We start from the raw sequence: 19862 nt of genomic DNA on the forward strand, positions 1-19862 counted from the left end.
GCAGACACAGCTACAGTGAGTTGTTCAAAATCTTTCTTTTTAGTAAACTCTGTGCACACAAACAATGTTGTCAATGCTGGAGTTCATGTGTAGAGCCTATGGTGATACTGAGAGCAAAGTTTCATGTTGTGTCGAGCCTTCTCAGTGTTTTAAAAATAGTGATTTTTGATGCTATCATAGAAGTGCCCCAAGCACTCCCATTCACAAGGCAATTTGACCAAAAACAAAAATACGGTCAAACTTAAAAGTGGCGTTTCCATTCTAATTATGCGTTTGCCTCGGGTAGATTAACAAAAAGACCCTAGGTTGCATTTTGGCGAGAGTTACGCTTTAACTGAAGCTGCATTCACACACATCATGATGAGAGCTGGAAGCTTAAACTACTGGGTTACAAAGCCGTTAGCAAGTTTAAGCAGGTTGCGAGTTTTAAAGTATTAAAAATCACACTGCTGCGGTGCAAAGCAAAGTAATTATATAAAACCACTGGCATTAGAAACGTCAACACTGAACAAGTCCGTGCAAACAGAAAATGCAGAAACTTTGAAGATTGCACATGTAATTTTGTAATTTAAGAAGATGCTTGTGTTAGTAGCTTAAAGCTGTCATTGTTTCTGTACTCTTCCCCCTCTCACTCTCCAGGTGAACGGAGAGATGAACGGTGTCTCTGACAGCGAGTACGAGACGCTCTCTGCCAAGTTTCACTTTGTGGACCTGGCGGGATCAGAGCGTCTGAAACGCACCGGAGCCACGGGGGAGAGAGCGAGAGAGGGCATCTCTATCAACTGTGGCCTGGTACGCAGACTCCTCCAGTCCCGACTAGGATAGGGAAAGGTCATCCGAAAATGAGATTCTGTCATCCGAAGGTGGCCTTGTTGCTGATGTTATTTTTTGTGAAATGAGAGTCGAGTTAGCTAGCAGAATGTCCTGTCTGCTGTTTTTCAGTCTTTCAAGGGCAGAATGCAAGATTTTTAGTAAGTGCTAAATTAAAATTCAGTCTGTTCTTGACAAAAAGCTATCATTTGGCTTCAGAAGACACACGAGGCCAGATTTACTGTCTTACCAGCGCAAACCCTCTTTTGATGTTAAAAACTACTGTCAGGATTTACTAAAGTCACGCAGTGAAAGATTAGCGCTGAAAAGGCGTGGACAGGGTTATTGTTGCGGCTGACTTTATTGCATATGCATTTGTAGGAGTTTCCCTTTCAGACGCAATATTTATGGGAGGAGAGTATTTAAATGAATCATGCCGTGTGCTTTACTAAGGTTTGCGCCTGTCAGTCTACGGGTACTTGTGCTATTATTTAACGGCCAAAAGTGATGTTTAAACCAGACACTAAGGCCTTGTTTACACGGTCAGTGAAATGTGACCCAATTCTGATGTTTTGCTCACATGTGACACAGATCGAATGTGTTCTATGAACGTGTAAACGGAAAAAAACGCATGCATTCGTATATTTCGAGATCGGTTTCAGGCCTCGTTCATATGTGGAAATAAATCAGATATAAATCAGATATGTGCCAATGCGACTGTCATGTAAACAGGCAGATCGGATTTTCTGAGGCATTAGGCAACGTCTCCGCAGTTTAATGACGAGAGAAACCAATTCTGCAAAGGGACGAAACGTCGTGTCGTCGTAAGAGAGGAATGTGGTCAAACGTTGACACAACATATTAAAGGTTGGCTTGCTGAAAGGTTGGCTTCCTAAAATTTTGGACCAAAGCCAATATTTTAAACAAAATCTGCTTCCACAAGTCCTGAGATCTCTCTCGAACTCAACAACTGAAGCAAGAGCTATGTTTCAAAATCATGGTGATGTTCGGCTAACTTTGCATCGCAGAGCTAGCATCAAGCATATTTCGCGTTCATCCATCTGTGCAAGAGAATTAACCCTTTAAGCATGCGCGATGTTTCAGATAGTATGGCGAGTGTAAACATGAATCGGATATGGGTCACAGTTGAAAGAACGTGAAACGGACGGTGAAAAAAAATTGGATAAAGGCAACAAATCCGAATTGGGCATCAAGACCTGCAGTGTAAACGAGGCCTTATTTTGCGCTGCTCTTGGTAGATTGCGTTTGTCATTATAGAAATGATCCGGCTGCGTCTGTGTTCTTTCATTCGCATGTCGTCAGTAGATCACGCGCAGAACTTTACACTCCCGTCTGTGCTTTTGCGCTCACACTAATTTGCCCTGTTTAGTAAATCTGGCCCCATGATCTTTAACTTTTCAAAATCCTTAAAATTACTTTTGTAGACAAACATATTTATATTTTTAGTAAATAATTTAAGAAATAACAAATACTTGTATAAAATGATCAATTTCTTTGCACTTTTAAAATGTTAATAATAATGATGATAATAATAATAATAATAGTGCTGTCAATCTATTAAAAAATTAACCAATTAATTCACATTTTTACCGCGTTAAACTGAAGAAAAAAAGAATCGCAAAATGAATGTTCATTTTGACAGCCATAAAAATAATCAAACTATATTTATAGTATATTTATATAAAAAATATAAAATGTCAAAATGTGGAAAAATACTAAAATAATCATGTAATTAAACAATTACTTATTATGAAATTAGTAAAAAAGTAGGTGTCCACAACTTTCCCTAGCAGTTTATTTTTTTAGCTACATGAGTGAGTAGATTATGATTTATGAGATGAGTATTATATTTAAGTGACATATCTCTTTAACCTTTGACTAGAAAAATACTCAAGAAAGTTCTCAGATGAGCGCTAAGCAAACACCTCGACACCACACAAACTGGCTTTGTCAGGGATTTTCTAAATACCTAGACTTCATTATCATAATAGTGAAGGTCCTTTCAGCTGAGTCGTGTTTTTCCACGTTAAGTATGGTGTGATATTCGTGTCGCGTTATGCCTCCTCTCGATTCATTACTGCTGGGTTTGAGTAGTTGTCAGAGTAGATGAAGGGAACTAAAGGTAATTACATTGTGAGAGAGTTCTGAAGAAGAGCGAAAGCCTGGAGGAAAGCCAAGAAGTGCCATTGTTCTGAGCCGAATAGAGCTCTATTGTTTTTATTGCCTAGTTACTCTTTGTAAGAGAGCCTATTTAAAAGCTTTTAATCTTAGATAGCAGCATACGATGGAGCGTGACCGGGTCTCTCTCTCTCTCTCTCTCTCTCTCTCTCTCTCTGTGTGTGTGTGTGTGTTTGGCAGCTGGCCCTGGGTAATGTGATCAGTGCATTGGGAGATCAGAGTAAGAAGTCAGGTCATGTGCCTTACAGAGACTCCAAACTCACACGCCTGCTGCAGGACTCGCTGGGAGGAAACAGGTAACGTCTGAGCAAACACATCTATACACACTTAAACACCACAAAGCCCAAAGTATACTTCATTTTACGTCCACAGTTGTACGTGTAACATACACAGGCGGTCACTGCATGCGCATTACAATAACTTCCAGTCCCTGTGCAATCTCTCTCCATCTCTAACCCATATACACATCTTTATAATCGCTTAGGTTAAGCTCAACTTTTAAAAGCCAGTTTCATTGCGCTCACTGTTTCTGAATACGAGAATAGGCTCTAGAACTGAGCTGGGTGGAGACACGGACACCTGTGTTTTTGTATCATGCTAGGGAACCATTGTTCTTAAATTAAGCTAATTATAATCACTGTAGATTAGCCCTACCCATAATTCTTGACATTTTTTAGATACATAGATGTCATTTAGTCTTTTTATGAAGTTATGAAGTTATTCAGGTATTCAGCTTGGTTAGTTTTGTTATCACGGGGACCTCCTATGATAATTATAATTATTACCACACCTTCTCACATGACAGTTTTTGTTATTGTTGTATGTGAAATACATTGTTCCACATTGTTCAGTCTCTTTATGTAGGTTTTAGTCCCCACAAACTTAGCAACATGGCTTATACTGTCAGATGTTTTACATTTTATGTTAAATTAAGATAATTATAAATACTATAGACCATCCCTTCTTTTAACCCAAACCAATAACTAGTTTTATTATGTTAGGTTTATCCCTTTTATTTACATGAAATAATTGATTATTTTTAGGAAAATTACTTGCTACAGAATTTATATTGTCAGTGGGCATGATTAATTTCATTCATGGACAATAGTATAGTTTATATGTATGTATGTATGTATTTTCTATTTATTATTTTATTGTATATTTATATTTTATTTATTATTATTATTTTTTATATTGTTAATATGTATTACCAGTAAATTTTCAACCACATATAAGGTTTTATATATTTTTGTTGTCATTTTTTTAAATGATTAATATGTATTTTTAAATAATTAGTCTCAACATTATTTGTCAGCCCCAATTACTTCAGAATTTACATATAATTTAGAGGGCATGATTAATTTGGATAATTTTTATTATTTGTTTTATATTTGTTATTTTCAAATAATTAATCTGAGTAAATAACATTAAATTTACTGACATAAATTCTACAGAATTTATATAAGTGTGGGGGTGTGATTGTGATCATTTGTAAATATTTTTTAATAATTAAAAATTGTAAAATGTATTTTTAAATAATAAATGAATAATTTAACATGTAAATAACAGCCCTAATTATTTTCATTAACTATATGAGACTTTAAGCTTTCAGTTGTAGAAACAGTTGTTCTCACACTCTTAGTTTACGAGCCTCAGATTTTTTGTGCTCTTTTAAACATTGCTGTGCACAGTGCAGTCATTGTGTCTTGAAGGTTAATGCATGCTCACAGTGCACTGCATCAGTGTGTGTGTGTGTGTGTGTGTGTGTGTGTGTGTGTGTGTGTGTGTGTGTGTGTGTGTGTGTGTGTGTGTGTGTGTGTGTGTGTGTGTGTGTGTGTGTGTGTGTGTGTGTGTGTGTGTGTGTGTGTGTGTGTGTGTGTGTGTGTGTGTGTGTGTGTGTGTGTGTGTGTGTGTGTGTGTGTGTGTGTGTGTGTGTGTGTGTGTGTGTGTGTGTGTGTGTGTGTGTGTGTGAAGCGCAGTGTTGGGTCACTCAGCCCACACTGGACGCCACTGGCTGCACATATATTCTTATGATGTGGGTTCAGAGGGGGAGTTGATTGAATTAAACATGAGAGACTGCAGACAGTGGCGCTCAGTCCCAGCCGCATCCATGAGAGCGTTTGTGTTTATCTGTCATCTGTTTGTGTGTTTTATCTTTCCGTCTTGTGTGTGTGTGTGTGTGTGTGTGTGTGTGTGTTTGTGTAAGATCTCATAGACCCTTATGAATTCCTGTCTTCTTTCTTTCTCCCCTTCTGTGTATCTATCTATCTAGTCGGACTGTGATGATCGCCTGCGTGAGCCCCTCTGACCGGGACTTCATGGAGACGCTAAACACACTGAAGTACGCCAACCGGGCTCGCAACATCAAGAACAAAGTGATCGTGAACCAGGATAAAACCAGTCAGCAGATCAGCGCCTTACGAGCAGAGATCGCACGCCTTCAGATGGAGCTGGTGGAGTACAAAGCGGTGAGGAGGAGGACAACACACACACACACACGCACACACACACACACACACACAAAAGCCCCCAAATGGACAATTCGTCCCATAATGAAAATTCTGTCATCACTTACTCGCTCCCATAACATAAAATGTTCCTCTGTGGAAAAAAAGATGAATTGTAGAATGTTTCAATATTTCAAAACAATGAGAGTGAATTGGCACTGGTTATGTCAAGCTCCTAAAATTACTAAATAAAGTACATAGAAATTGTCCATACTACTTGTGCACTATATTTTAAAAGTGCTGAAGTCATTTGAATGAGGAACAGACCAAAAAAAAAAGAATAATTAGCTGAAAATCTGGCCTCATCTAGTCTTGTGACTATTTGTAAGTATTTTTACAAAAAAATAGTTTGGGAATCTCTACTCGCACACCTCTTGAGGGTTAGGTTTAGGGTCCTTAATAGTGCCGTTTTACCTACAAATAATATCTATGAATCTATGTATTTGTAGGTAAAATATCATCTTGGATTGGTTGAGAATTTGCATGAATTTGAATAATCCCTTTCATACATTTTTATAAGACCTACTCACACGAAGGTTTGGTTTAGGGGTGGACCTTCATGGTGAGGGTTTACCTACAAATCATACGAATTCAGACGATTTTACTTAATGATTGTAGGTAAAATGCTACTATGTACCTTTTTGTATGATCTACTCGCACCCGAGTACAGTTTACCAACAAAACATACCAATACAATTCATACAACTCTCAACTCTCATTCTTGCTTCTGAGAGGATATCATATGGGCTTAGAATGATGACAGATTAGTCATTTTCGGACGAGTCTGAAAGACAGAAGTGCCGACTCCCATGAGTTATTAGGATAGCAGACATAAAACAACAGACAAGTTGTAGGCAGCAGGAACCAGTTTAGAGGGACAGAATTTACTTTAAATGTCAAGATATCTTATTACTTGTTTATTTTACTGGAGAGGAAACAATTCGGGCTGATGTTAAACTCTCATCAAACAGCTAAACAATTACTTCCTCTGATACTAGATCAAATAGAGAACTTACAGTAGATAGTGAGTCGGGTGATACTCTTTCATGCCTAGACTTGTTACTACTTCTCTTTCTCTCACTGCCACCCAGTTGGAGCTGTTGATGTAATAAGTCCAGGAGATGAGGAAGCCTGAGCGCTGGGCTTGTGGGCCATGATAACATGGTTCAGCTCATGGGATCTCGCTGGAGTTAATGGAGCGTAGCAGTAGCTTAGCGCCTCAGCCTGACCTGGATGATAAACGGCCGCTGGAAGAAGTTAGCGATTAGCAGTGATGGCGTTGAGAGAGATGAGCCGTCCTGACAGAGAGGCCGAGTACGAAAGCATTGGGGGTCTGTTGCTAGGGAAGGACGAGGTCGATGCCTAGCTTTCTGCTGCTCAGTCTTGTGCTCTTTGGGTTTGTTTCAGGGAAAGCGAGTGGCCTGTGACGACGGATCCGAGGGCTTTAGCGATCTATTTCAGGAGAACTCGATGCTCCAGAAAGAGAACGATACTCTTCGTATGCGGGTCAAAGCCATGCAGGAAACCATCGACCACCTCAACACTCGGGTCACTCAGCTGCTCACCAACGGAGTCAGCCTGCTGCTCACCAAGACTGGTGAGGGACCCCTAGTGGTTGGACAGGGCATTACCATTAACATTTCTGTATTCTGTAATGTATTCATTTTTGTTGTTGGTATAATTTTAACATCATGAATATTGGAATAATTGTAATTCATTTTTTATTTTACCGTTAAGCCGTGTGTCCACCAAAGCATTTTTTCACGCAGCTGACGTATTTTTTCAATTGTTTTCAATGGGAACGCCGCGTTTTTAAAACGGCATGAGCGTAACGAGCCGCTGAGTGTCTTTTTCACGCTGAAGCGCTGAGCGTTCAGCGTTTTTTACAGGTCGCCGAGAGTTGAAGAATGTTCAACTTTGTGTAAAACGCAGCGCTCATCACTGTCACTTTTTACCCAACCGTCCAATCACAGTGGAGGAGGGGCGGGACTAATACCACACCGACCAACCGCCACATTCTGCTTGTACAACGTCAACAGAGGACAACAAGCATAATAACTGAACAAAATAATTTAAAACAAGAGCCAGAGAAAATATGTTACATTGTATCGACATTTTAATATAGAATCAACACAGAAACAAAATATGTGTGAAATGAGACACTAGTAACACTTTCGCGGATATTCTGTATCATAACAAGCATGTCTCAACTGAAAAAAACGTAACGCTGGCAAAACGCTCTCAAGTGCCCACAGCTAGGCATTATCAGCTGGCCAAAAACGCTTTGGTGGACACACGGCCTTAAATTACCCAACAGTTTTGCTTTCACTTCTAAAATACACTTGGTGGTGTCTCTGACGCTGCGTTCAGGCCATGCCGTAATTACTGTAAAAACTAGACGACAACCCGACACATTCTACACCGGAATTATGTGTTTCAATGGCAACACCATTAATCCCAAAATGAATCTAGTAATGCAAACACCTTAATAAACAGTTTAGTTTAGTTTATTCAGCGAGATATTAAATAATTATTCAATTCTGTGCTAGCTATTATTAAACTCCATTGTATGCCTTTTGTTTATTTGAAGATTATTCTTGCATTGTTTAGACATTTAACATTAGTGAATTATATAAATTATTGAAAAGTCCCCCTGTGGTAGAAATCAAGCTTTTAATGTTGTTTATATGTCTTATGTGGTGTTTTTAATGTGCTTTAAGACAAACCATGTGCACATTCATAAGTCAGCACCATTGATGAGTATTTTCCCAAATCTAGTAGCAAGAAAAGGCAAAATAGCAGTGTGTAATAGTTACTCTGTATGTAACTGGTTTAGTTGGCCACTGAAGGCCTCTATTCAACATTTCATTATTTCTTGTAAATTTTATTATTTGCACTCCTCTGAGAAAATTATTTTCTGTTGATACTCTTGAAAAGGTTTTTAACCAAGTTAATTCTAATTTAGTTTTAGAAACATGCATCTTTGGTAACACCTATTTTAAGGTGACGTAGTTACACGTTACTACATGTACTTACTATAGTAATAACAGTAAATTGTTCATAATTACAAGTAACTAACCCTAACCATAACTCTATAGTAAATACATGTAGTTAATTAATATTACTCAGTTGAGTAAGTACATGTTACTACATCACCTTAAAATAATTTAATGTTATTTATATTTTAGTAACTCATAGTTTTTGCCATGAAAACAGCCAAAGAAGCTGGCGTGGTGTAAAACAAACAAACAAACATCATTATTTCTTGTCATTTCTTCTTTGCTAAATAAATCTATCACTCTTTGTGCAGGTGAAACGAATGAGGAGATTGGCAATCTAATCCAGAACTACATTCGAGAAATTGAAGAGCTGAGGTAACAATAGATGTGACACATTTGTTTTTTGATGTCTTATCGTAGCAATAAAACACAATGACTCACTCTCTCTCTCTCTCTCTCTCTCTCTCTCTCTCTCTCTCTCTCTCTCTCTCTCTCTCTCTCTCTCTCTCTCTCTCTCTGTCTCTGTCTCTGTCTCTGTCTCTGTCTCTGTCTCTCTCTCTCTCTCTCTCTCTCTCTCTCTCTGTCTCTGTCTCTGTCTCTGTCTCTCTCTCTCTCTCTCTGTCTCTGTCTCTGTCTCTCTCTCTCAGGTCTAAGCTGCTGGAGAGTGAGGCCATGAACGAGTCTCTGAGGCGCAGTTTGTCTCGCCTCTCCGCGCGCTCCTCGTACCCGGCCTCTCCAGCACACCCTCTAGGCTCCTCCCCCTCGGTTTCCATGGATGCAGAGATGACGGATGTGATTCGTCAGGCCAAATTAGATGTGGAGAGGTTGAAGAAGAAGGAGAGAAATCAGAGGAGGAAGAGGTGAGGTCTGAGGAGCAACCAAGTGTCTGCACATGTGTATGTGTGTGTATGTTATGTATTTATTTATATTAGCAGTCGACAAATAGTGGATTTTACCGATAACTATAACTAGGTCGGCCCACACTGGTCGAATCAACCGATAGTTTTTAAAATGAAAACAAGCATAACACATAAAATAGTGCTGAACTTCATAAAAAAATAAAAAAAAATAAAAAACTTACTGAGCCATGAAAATGTACTGTACTTTTTAAATATACAAAATATTAATATATTAATTATACCTTGATCATTCATATTAGCACTGTATACTTTCCGTTTCATCGGTTTGTTTTAAATCCGTTTCTGAATTGTCCCGTACGCGTCAAAACAAACTCCACGAGGCGTCCGTGATAGTTTTAATGATTTATTATTTATTTCATTCTTTTATTTCAATATTTTATTCTATTATTTCTTTTTTCTAGCTTTAGCTGAGGTCTTATTACATTGATTGTGCATTTGGAAGACTTTAATATGCTTGACCTCTTCCAGTTTTATGTTACTGAGCCAATAAGAGGCTGTAAAATGTGCCAGAATTAGATTTATCTCTGTGTTTGTGTGTGTGTGTGCCAGTATGTCCTGACCGACTCAGACTAAGGACAGCAAGCTGGCATCGAGACAAGTATCCCTCAGTAAATTGTCTGTTATAATGAATATGACTGCAGGATCGTCCCGCTCTTCGGATGAGCTGTAATGTGGCCGTAACGAGAGAGAGGCCATGGGTAATTTGTGAACCCATCATTACAGAATTACTTCTAGAAGTCTCGGCTGCCCTGCAAAGGGTAAAAAGCAGAAGCGCCAGGATAAATCTCTCCTGGTAAATGGGTCCCTGTGGTGCGATTACATGACTATTAAATGACGTTTGCATCAGATTGACAGAATTATGGCCTGATCCCTTATTTTTTGTGAATGAATGAATGAATGCTGTATTGATTTCATCTGTCAGTCTGTCAATTTGTCTATTGAAGCTTTAATGATAGTTCACTATTGTCTTTTTTTTTAGTCCTGAGAAAGAAAAGGGTTTGAAGAAGAGAGCCAAACTTCATCCTCAAGAAAATGGAGAAAAGAGTGAGAATGGGCTGAGCAGAGAGAATGAAGAGAGACGAGAAAATGGAGATGGAGACTCTGATAATGAACCTGAAGAGGTGAGAGAAAGGAGATGTATTCATTGTATTATTCATCATAAAGAAAAGTGTAATATTGTGAAGTTGCGTGGCATGAATGTGTAATGTTATGAGAGTGAAGTGAAGTGTTTTATCAGAATCAAGACAAAATTGAATGAAATTGTAGTGGTATAGCAGTAAAATTTCAAGACTAAAATTGATATTTCAGGGAAAATAAATGTATACAGCAGGATTTAATGAGAATAAAGCTGTAATTTTGCAAAAATAAAGCCTTAATATTTTGATAAAGTAATGAGAACTTTTAAAGAATTTTCACTTATATTCTAATTTTCTAAGAAACGTTAGTCTTGGAATAAAGTTGTAAAATGAGAAGAAAAAAAACAATATTGCATTAAATATTGTTTTATGAAAATAAAGTTTTGAGATATATAAAAAAGAATAGTTGTAAAATGTAAAAAAGAAAAAAAGCATGTCATACATCAGTAATATGGGAATAAAGGCATAATATTATAAGAATAAAGTCGTACAGCAGTGTTTGATCAATCATAATATTGCAATAATAAAGTTATAATGTTAAAGGGATACTTAACCGATTAGCATTAAGCTTTGTATCAGTAGAAACCCGGTAGTATTTTCGAATGACTGTGTTTCCCTCACTCATGTCCCCCTGAGACGAGAGATTTCTGTATTGTGTGTCTGGAAAAAACCTCTGATGCAAAAATCATCATTTAGCGTCATCTGAGGCTTTTCTGTCCAGAGGCGAGAGACTCCAGCCAATAGGAGGAGCTCGTTCCTCATGTCTTCAACCCGCCCATAGGGGGATCTCACCATAAAACGCCGTCTTCTCAGTTTTGAGTTGACTAATAGCATAGTTGTATAATTTCTTCCCATACTGCCCTCTGTAACCGGTAGGCGTGGCTTGGGAGTGGCCTCGTAGGGCAGCGAAGCAAGTGCATTCTGGGAGTTGTTGTCTTTTATCCACATGAGCCAAAAATACATTTTCTGGCTTTTCTCAGTCTAGAAGGCACCAACTTCTAAAATAATTTCACGTTTCTACTACATAAATGACCCTATTAAAATACACATTCATCTTTCAAGAGGTGAGATATCCCTTTAAGTCTTAATATAAAAAAAAGGTTATAATGCAGTGTTTTATAAGAATAAAATCATAAAATTACAAGAATAAAGTCGTAATATAACAAAACACTGCTGTGTGACTTTAAATATTTAGTCTTCATATTACAGGACTGTAACATTTAGAGATGGACATACAGTAATTACTGTACATGAAAGAAATGTTTATATATGTAATGTGTATATTATATAAACTTAGAAAAAAAGAAAAAAAAACCTTTACAAACAATGCTCTGCTTTATTTTCACTGTGTGCAGGATGGCATGTATACCCTTGTGGAGGATGATCGCGAGGAGAGCGGCTGTGATGAGGATGAGGAGGAAGAGGAGACCAGGGAGGAGGAAGAGTTTGACAGCGACGAAAGCCTGGTGGATTCTGACTCTGACTCGGAGGAGAAAGGTGCATTCTGGGATGCATTTGTTACAAACGTCCCATGAGCCTCTTTCATTCACACTAACCCTTTAACCTGCGGCTCCTCCTCTCTCAGTGAACTTGCAGGCCGATCTTGCAGACCTGACGTGTGAGATCGAGATCAAGCAGAGGCTCATCGATGAGCTGGAGAACAGCCAGCGGCGGCTCCTCACGCTGAAGAGCCAGTATGAGGAGAAGCTGATTCTGCTTCAGAACAAGATCAGAGACACACAGCTGGAGAGAGACCGCGTGCTGCACAACCTCAGTGAGTGGCTGCCACATTCACATCCGTTTTTGTCCTTTATTTGTGTGATTTTTGTAATTTGGCAGTGTTTTATGAGAATTAAATGAAAAAAGTTGCAAAATTATTTCAGGACAAAACAGCAATATTTAAAGCCCCTATTAGGCTATTTTAAAGGGTCCTACAACAGGTTTAAATGCATACAAGGTCAAAAAACACTTTCATTTTCTCATAATATACATTGCAGCATCAGCTCTTTTCTCACAGTGACTGAAATGGTTCATCAAGGACTAAGTCTCTCTAAACCCCGCCTTACTGAGTGCCTGCTCTGATTGGTCAGATGACCCAGTCTGTTGTGATTGGGCCATCTGACCAATCAGAGCAGAGTAGACCAATCACAACAGACTGGGTCATCTGACCTATTAGAGCAGAGTAAACTGTTGTGATTGGTCGGCCGCTTACAGTGCGTGTCAGAAATTAAACGCTCATTATCATATTGAATTTCAGCTCTGGATCTTCCTCAGCTCTTGACACTCAGTGATACGAACAGTAACGATTTTGCCGTATCAATCTCATCAAAGTGGATTTGCTCTGTCAGCAGAAAACAGCGTCGTCATCACATGAACAACACGAACCAAACTCTTCCAGTCTCACGTACAGTGCTTGAGGCTCAAAGTAGATGTTGTTCACGGCAGCCAATGAAGAACATAGACTGGCATTATGCAAATCTGTTTTAATTAATACAAACCTATGCAGATTCAGCAGGAAGTGAGGCAGTTTAGTGCCTCATTTCAGTAAAGTAGCAATTACGTTCCAAATTCATAAGGAAATTACAACAATTTACGATTCACAAGGATTAACAGTAACATTTTATAATTGATACTTTTCTTGTGAAATGAGACATCCCTTGATGACGTATGTGGCAGACAATATTCCACAAATAATTTTCAGAGAACACTGCTGTAAAATGTTAAGTTGCAATATTTGTGTTATACAAATAGGTGTTTTAAGGCACTTTGATAATCCCAGTAAACATTTCTTCCACAATTTTCATTGTGATTTTAGTGTCCATGGAGAACTACACTGAAGAGAAAGCCTGTAAGATCAAATCTGAGTACGAGAAGCGTCTGAAGGAGATGAACCGAGATCTGCTGAAACTGCAGGCCGCCCACAAAGAACACGCTCGTCTGCTGAAGAACCAGAGCCGCTACGAGAGAGAGCTCAAGAAACTGCAGTCTGAGGTGACCGAGATGAAGAAAGCAAAGGTGAGCGCTGAGAGCTTTATTTTTAGACACACAGCGCCCCCTAGAGGCCCTCAGGAGACTAACACTGACTTCATCAACTGTACAGAGAACTGACTGTAATCAAGACAGTGCCAGCTTTTTATTTTAAGACTGTAATTAAAAAAGCACCACTTTTCCCACGAGTGTAGAATTTTTTTGATGATCCTTTAAACGTAGACCGTGTCCCAGTTTGCATACTTAAGCTGTGTACTAAAAGTATTGGAAAAGTGGCTATACCTAGATACACTACCGCTCAAAAGTTTGGGACCACTAGGAATTTTTTTTCTGAAAGCGATAAGCATTTATATAGATGCATTAAATTAATGACAGTAAAGACATTTATAATGTTACAGCAGATTTTTATTTAAAATCAATGTTGTTCAAATCAAAAATGTATCATGGTTTGCACAAAAAAATTTAAACTGTAAAAATGAATGTTTATTGTGCAGCAAATCATATTGGAATGATTTCTGAAGGATCATGTGACACTGAAGACTGGAGTAATGATGCTGAAAATTCATAGGAATAAGTTACATTTTAAAATATATTCAAATAGAAAACAGTTATTTAATTATAATATTTCACAATATTATTTTTACTGTATTTTTTTAATCAAGCCTTGGTGAGCAGAAGAGACTTTTGGAAAAAATCTTAATGACAAACTTTTGAAGGAATTACATTTTTCTTTACTTTTGTAAAATGTGCATTATGCAAAAAAATAAAACTGTATAAACCAGAAATAAGTGCAGCCAAAACACATTAAGTTAATACATTTGTACACAATTGATTTACAAATCCAAAATAACTTCATATTGTTCATGAGCAACAATATTGTGTAATGGAAATGTAATATGATTTGAAACCCCGAACTAAACTAGAAGACTTCTGTAGTGTTTCTCACAGTGCTTGTTTGTCATTCCACCCATAGGTGGCGCTAATGAAGCAGATGAAGGAGGAACAGCAGAGGAGGAGGGCGATCGATGCGAAGAGGAACAGAGAAATCGCACAGCTGAAGAAAGAGCAGCGACGGCAAGAGGTTTGAATGGCTAACAATTGAACGTGTGTTCTAGCAGTCGTTTAGCGTGGCGACTAAAGTCTCTCCTCTGCTCTGCGTGATCCGTCAGTATCAGATCCGCTCTTTAGAGTCCCAGAAGCGCCAGCAGGAGATGGTGTTGCGGAGGAAGACTCAGGAGGTGACGGCTCTGAGACGGCTGGCTAAACCCATGTCTGAGCGCGCGGCCGGTCGAGTGTCCCGCAGGATCACCAGTGTGGACTCGGGAGCAGAGCTGAACACCAGCACCACACCGACATCCTCCGAACCCGATTCCACACGCTCCGTTTCCAGCATCATACGCCACTGGAACACCAAAATGAATGGATATCTGGGAGAGAGCGAGAGAAACGGGACTGGAGGAAACCTGGCCAGGTCAGCGAGTTCAAAGACGTCTCTAAAGCTCAGCATTTATTTCATTAAAAATACAGTAAAAACAATAATGTTGAGAAACATTATTACAATTTAAAATATGTCATTTAAATGTGATTTATTCCTGTGACCAAAGCTGAATTTTCAGCATCATCACTCCAGTGTTCAGAGTCACATGATCCTTCAGAAATCATTCTAATATGATGATTTGATGCTCAAGAAACATTTCTGATTATTATCAATGTTGAATACAGTCACGCTGCTTCAAATAAACTTTTGTTTTGATTTATCTTTTGGAACATTTGATACTGTCACATTTGATACTTAACATATTTATTTATTAATAAATACAACATTTTAAATACTTTTTATAATAATAATATGTCAACCTATTATGTCAATTCAAACTATGTCAATGTCTTACACTTATTATTTATTACAATATTTCTAATGTTTTTCAGTCAGAAATGCAGCACATTATGGAAGTCAAATGCATTTTAAATTCAGTTTAATTTTTTTAATGTAAGGGTTAATGTAATAAATCATTTATTTAATGTTTAATCTTAGATCTATAAGGTATGGAAGCTTGTTTCCGCCACAGAATAAAACAATTGAAAAGATAATTGCGACTATTTATCTCACAATTCTGAGAAATTAAATCAGAATTGTGAGATAAATAGTCGCAATTATCTTTTCAATTGTTAAATATAAACTCCAAAGTCCACTTCTGAGGGGGAAAAGACTTGACATTTTTCTCAGAATTGCGAGTTTATATCTTACAATTCTGACTATGACTTGCAATTCTGAGAAAAAAAAGTCAGAATTGTGAGATAAAAAGTCGCAATTACCTTTTTAATTTTTTATTCTTTATTCAGTGACGGAAACAAGCCTCCATTATTAGGTGAAAAAGTGTTTTCTTTCCGATTTAAACTGTAGTCTATTTGATTTCAGCAGCAGAAAAAAGTTCCAGCGAAAGGGAACGAGCGCAAGTTTCTCAAAGACAGCCCGTCAGAAGTGGCAGTCTCTGGAGAGGAGGATCATGGATATCGTGATGCAGAGAATGACCATCACTAACGTGGAAGCTGATATGGATCGCCTCATCAAGGTGATTGTTACTATTTTTTTTTCTTCTATTGTACATCAGTGTGTATTAGTGATCTTCCTGAAACCCCGTGCTTTTTCCTGCACGGGATTGTTGTGTGATTTTGAATTGATCAGACGGTGTGGTAATGTGTCTTCAGAAACGCGAGGAGCTGTCCATGCAGCAGGAGGCGCTGTTACGCAAGAGAGAGAAGTTACTGAACGAGGGCTTCAGAGAGGAGGAGGAGGAGAGAGTGCTTCAGGAGATGAACGAGGAGATCGAGGTTCTCAACGCCAACATTGACTACATCAGCGACAGTCTGTCAGACTGCCAGGCCACCATCGTTCAGATCGAGGAGACCAAGGTAACGGGGAGACTCACATGTGACTGTCGTAACATCCATATGTGACCCTCGTTGTTTTGTTTTTTTTTATTAAGATGTATACATCATCTGAAAGCTGACTAAATAAGCTTTCCATTGTTAGGCTAGGATAATATGTGGTCGAGATACAACTATTTGAAAATCTGGATTTTGAAGCCCTGTTCACACCGCTATGTCGCTAATATCTGTACTGTGAAGTCGTTCGTTGTGCTGTCGCTCTAATGTGATTGGTAGACTGCACGTCTGGCCATATCTATACAAAATACCATCACAAGTGATATATATACAACTATATCATTTTAATTTGACTAATTTGCTCAAAAGAAACAGTATGCTGTTGGGAGAGTGTTTTTATGTTACCACAGCAGTGTTCAGTGGATTAAATCGTTTAGCCTACTGGATTAACGATCGATCAATCAACAAATTAACTCATACTGTCATAAATTACTAAAACGTCATTGGAATTTGACAGATAATCCATTTTCTTGTCCCTAATAGTCAACATAATGCAGGGGAAACTGTAAAATGAACTGCAGCAGTATATGAAGAAATATGGAATCCGTTTAATTACTACATTAACAACAATAATATTGGTCATATATTACAGGAGGTGTAACTGTATTAGTGTTTTTTTTTTTGCTGGAAAATGTAACTTTTATGTGTAAAGTACAGTAATGCATATTTGTTTTTTGGGTACCTTGCAATATCTGTTTTGCATTTAGATTTATTCTTGTCTGAGACTTTTGTGTATTTCTATATGGGAGAAGAGAGTGATGTGTTCTCATGTTGGGGTGGGAAATAACTTTGACGAAATGTCTTGTATAATCAAAAACAAGAAACACATTGTTCAAAAAAAAAGAGAAAAAAAAAAGACCTGCAGCAGCGCTAAACTTGCATCATAAAATTACAACCCTCGAACTAAATGTGTGAGTTAAACTCACTGAGACTGTCGACAGTTTCTTTTCCACGCATCATTTTATTATATCCATGTATGTGGTTACATCATATAAAACAGTGAAATTGCTAGAACTCTTCTGTCTTGCCTGCACTCGAGACGGTGACGTGAGCTGAGCTCCTATTAGTTGTCGCACGCCAAAATCGCTTCTCATTTGCATAAAGTTGATATTTCTGAACTTTTGTCGCGCGACGCTTGACACGCCCACATTCTGTCGCCAACGGTCACTGTCTCTCGTGTCGCCGGAAGTCGCCAGCGCTCCGTTAAAATGAATGGGATTATGTCGCTTTGTCGCTGCGTGTCTCTGGCGGTGTGAACGGGGCTTGAGGGTGCAAAAAAAACGAAATATTGAGAAAATCGCCTTTAAAGTTGTCCATTTATGTTGGTGATTGTGCTGCATCCACTAAATTTAAGGTAGGAAACTTACAAGATATCTTCATGGAACATGATCTTTATGTAATATGCTAATAAAATTGGGCATAAAAGAAAAATCGATCATTTTGACCCATACATTGTATTGTTGGCTATTGCCACAAATATCCCCGTGCGACTCGTGACTGGTTTTGCGGTCCAGGGTCACATATGGTTGCGTGTATGTAATTGAATCCGCGCAACTTGCACTTATATTGACATAAAGGTGTTTTGTAATCTGTGAACTCATTGCTGTAGGATGAGCTGGACTCAGTGGACACATCGGTGGTCATCAGCTCCTGCTCGCTGGCTGAAGCTCGTTCTCTCCTCGACTACTTCCTCAAAGCCTCCATTGACAAGGTGAATCCAAGCAGACAAATCCTCTTTGTTGTTATCATTTATGGTCACCCAGACTAAGTAATACAAGATTAAGGTCATGCACCGATTTGAATAATTAAATGTTTCATTTAAATAAATAAAGAATAAATACATAATCAAATTGTATTTGATATAATAATTGAAATCATAAAGAGAGATCGGACAGATGCGCTACTGTTCAGATAAACTACTGTTTTCTTTTGATCTCTCAAATCATTAAAGAATCCTGAATTTTATTTTTTTTATGATGGTTTCCATAAAAATACTAAGCAGCACAACTGTTTTCAACATAGCTTCTCAAGAAACATTTCTGATTATTATCAAATCAGCATATTAGAATGATTTCTGCAGGATCATGTGACACTGAAGACTGGAGTGATGATGCTGAAAATTCAGCTTTGATCACAGGAATAAATTACATTTTAATAATATATTGCGATAGAAAAGGGCTATTTCAAATGTATAATAATATTTCACAATATTGCTGTAAATGCAGCTTTGGTGAGGCTTCATTCAAAAACATGAAACATGATTGTGTGTTTGTGTTTGTAGGGCTTGCAAGTTGCTCAGAAAGAGGCTCAGATTCGCCTGCTGGAGGGTCAGCTGCGGCAGACTGATGTGATTGGCTCTTCCCAAAATCACATGATCCTGGATGCTCTGAGGGAAAAGGCGGAGTGTATCCCTGAGCTACATGCTCTAATCCACAATGTCCAGCAAGGTTTTTTTTGTTGTTCTTTTACACTATACTTTTGATCAAATGTGTGAAATGTTTGTACTTTTCATTTTTCTACCATGAAATAAACAAGAAATATTCCTTTTTGTATGTGCAGCTGACAAACTGACATACTTAAGTAATGTAGAAAGTAATGGATAATAAAAAAAACATTATAGTTTCAAATACATTCTACATTTTTGTAATTATGGTGTTGAGTGATTTTTGGTTTGATATATTCCTCAGAGAATGGCTATGCAAGCACAGATGAGGAGGTGTCTGAGTTCAGTCAGGCGTCAGAGAGCGGGTATGTCTATTTTCCACATCAACACACACTTTATCATGAAATAATCTATTAGGGTTTCAGTTTGAACATCACTGCTCATCTTTCTGCTACAGTTTCTCCCAAATGAAGTTGTCTGCAAGTCAAGATGATTTTAAGATGAAGGTACAACTCATACTTAGTGTCTTAGCATTGATCAAACAGTATTGTGATTAGATTAATCACTTCTAACATACGAGTTTTGTTATCATAATATGTGTGTATATATATATATATATATATATATATATATATATATATATATATATATATTTTTTTTTTTTTTTTTTTTTTAAATATATATATTTTAAATATATGTATGTGTGTGTATACTGTATAAACACACACATATATTTATACATACAGTATATGAGCTTGATAAAAATAATCATTCTAGAAGAAAACTTTAGAATCCACTTAGAGGCTTTTGCATCTGAACTCTTCATATATATATATATATATATATATATATATATATATATATATATATATATATATATATATATATATATATATATATATATATATATATATATATATATATATATATATAAACGTATGTGTGTGTATGTTATATATACACAGACACACACA

At 37.6% G+C, this 19862-nt stretch overlaps 1 protein-coding gene across 1 annotated transcript in view; it reads left to right on the forward strand.

Moving 5' to 3' along the window:
• The window catches only part of kif21b (kinesin family member 21B), a gene marked incomplete at its 3' end in the record, with an annotated part of 83607 nt that overhangs the window by 40582 nt on the left and 23163 nt on the right, over positions 1–19862 (forward strand). The window contains exons 6-23 of the mRNA XM_081357746.1: positions 640–792; positions 3190–3305; positions 5282–5477; positions 6924–7113; positions 8827–8890; positions 9163–9375; positions 10415–10556; positions 11927–12068; positions 12157–12345; positions 13387–13586; positions 14533–14640; positions 14729–15030; positions 15982–16132; positions 16269–16472; positions 18115–18216; positions 18787–18952; positions 19193–19253; positions 19346–19394. Of these exons, the coding sequence (XP_081213872.1) occupies positions 640–792; positions 3190–3305; positions 5282–5477; positions 6924–7113; positions 8827–8890; positions 9163–9375; positions 10415–10556; positions 11927–12068; positions 12157–12345; positions 13387–13586; positions 14533–14640; positions 14729–15030; positions 15982–16132; positions 16269–16472; positions 18115–18216; positions 18787–18952; positions 19193–19253; positions 19346–19394 (2748 nt within the window). The remainder of the gene's footprint in view (positions 1–639; positions 793–3189; positions 3306–5281; positions 5478–6923; positions 7114–8826; positions 8891–9162; positions 9376–10414; positions 10557–11926; positions 12069–12156; positions 12346–13386; positions 13587–14532; positions 14641–14728; positions 15031–15981; positions 16133–16268; positions 16473–18114; positions 18217–18786; positions 18953–19192; positions 19254–19345; positions 19395–19862) is intronic.

Source organism: Scardinius erythrophthalmus (assembly GCF_964197995.2).
Source record: "Scardinius erythrophthalmus genome assembly, chromosome: 25".
Lineage (NCBI taxonomy): Eukaryota > Metazoa > Chordata > Actinopteri > Cypriniformes > Leuciscidae > Scardinius > Scardinius erythrophthalmus.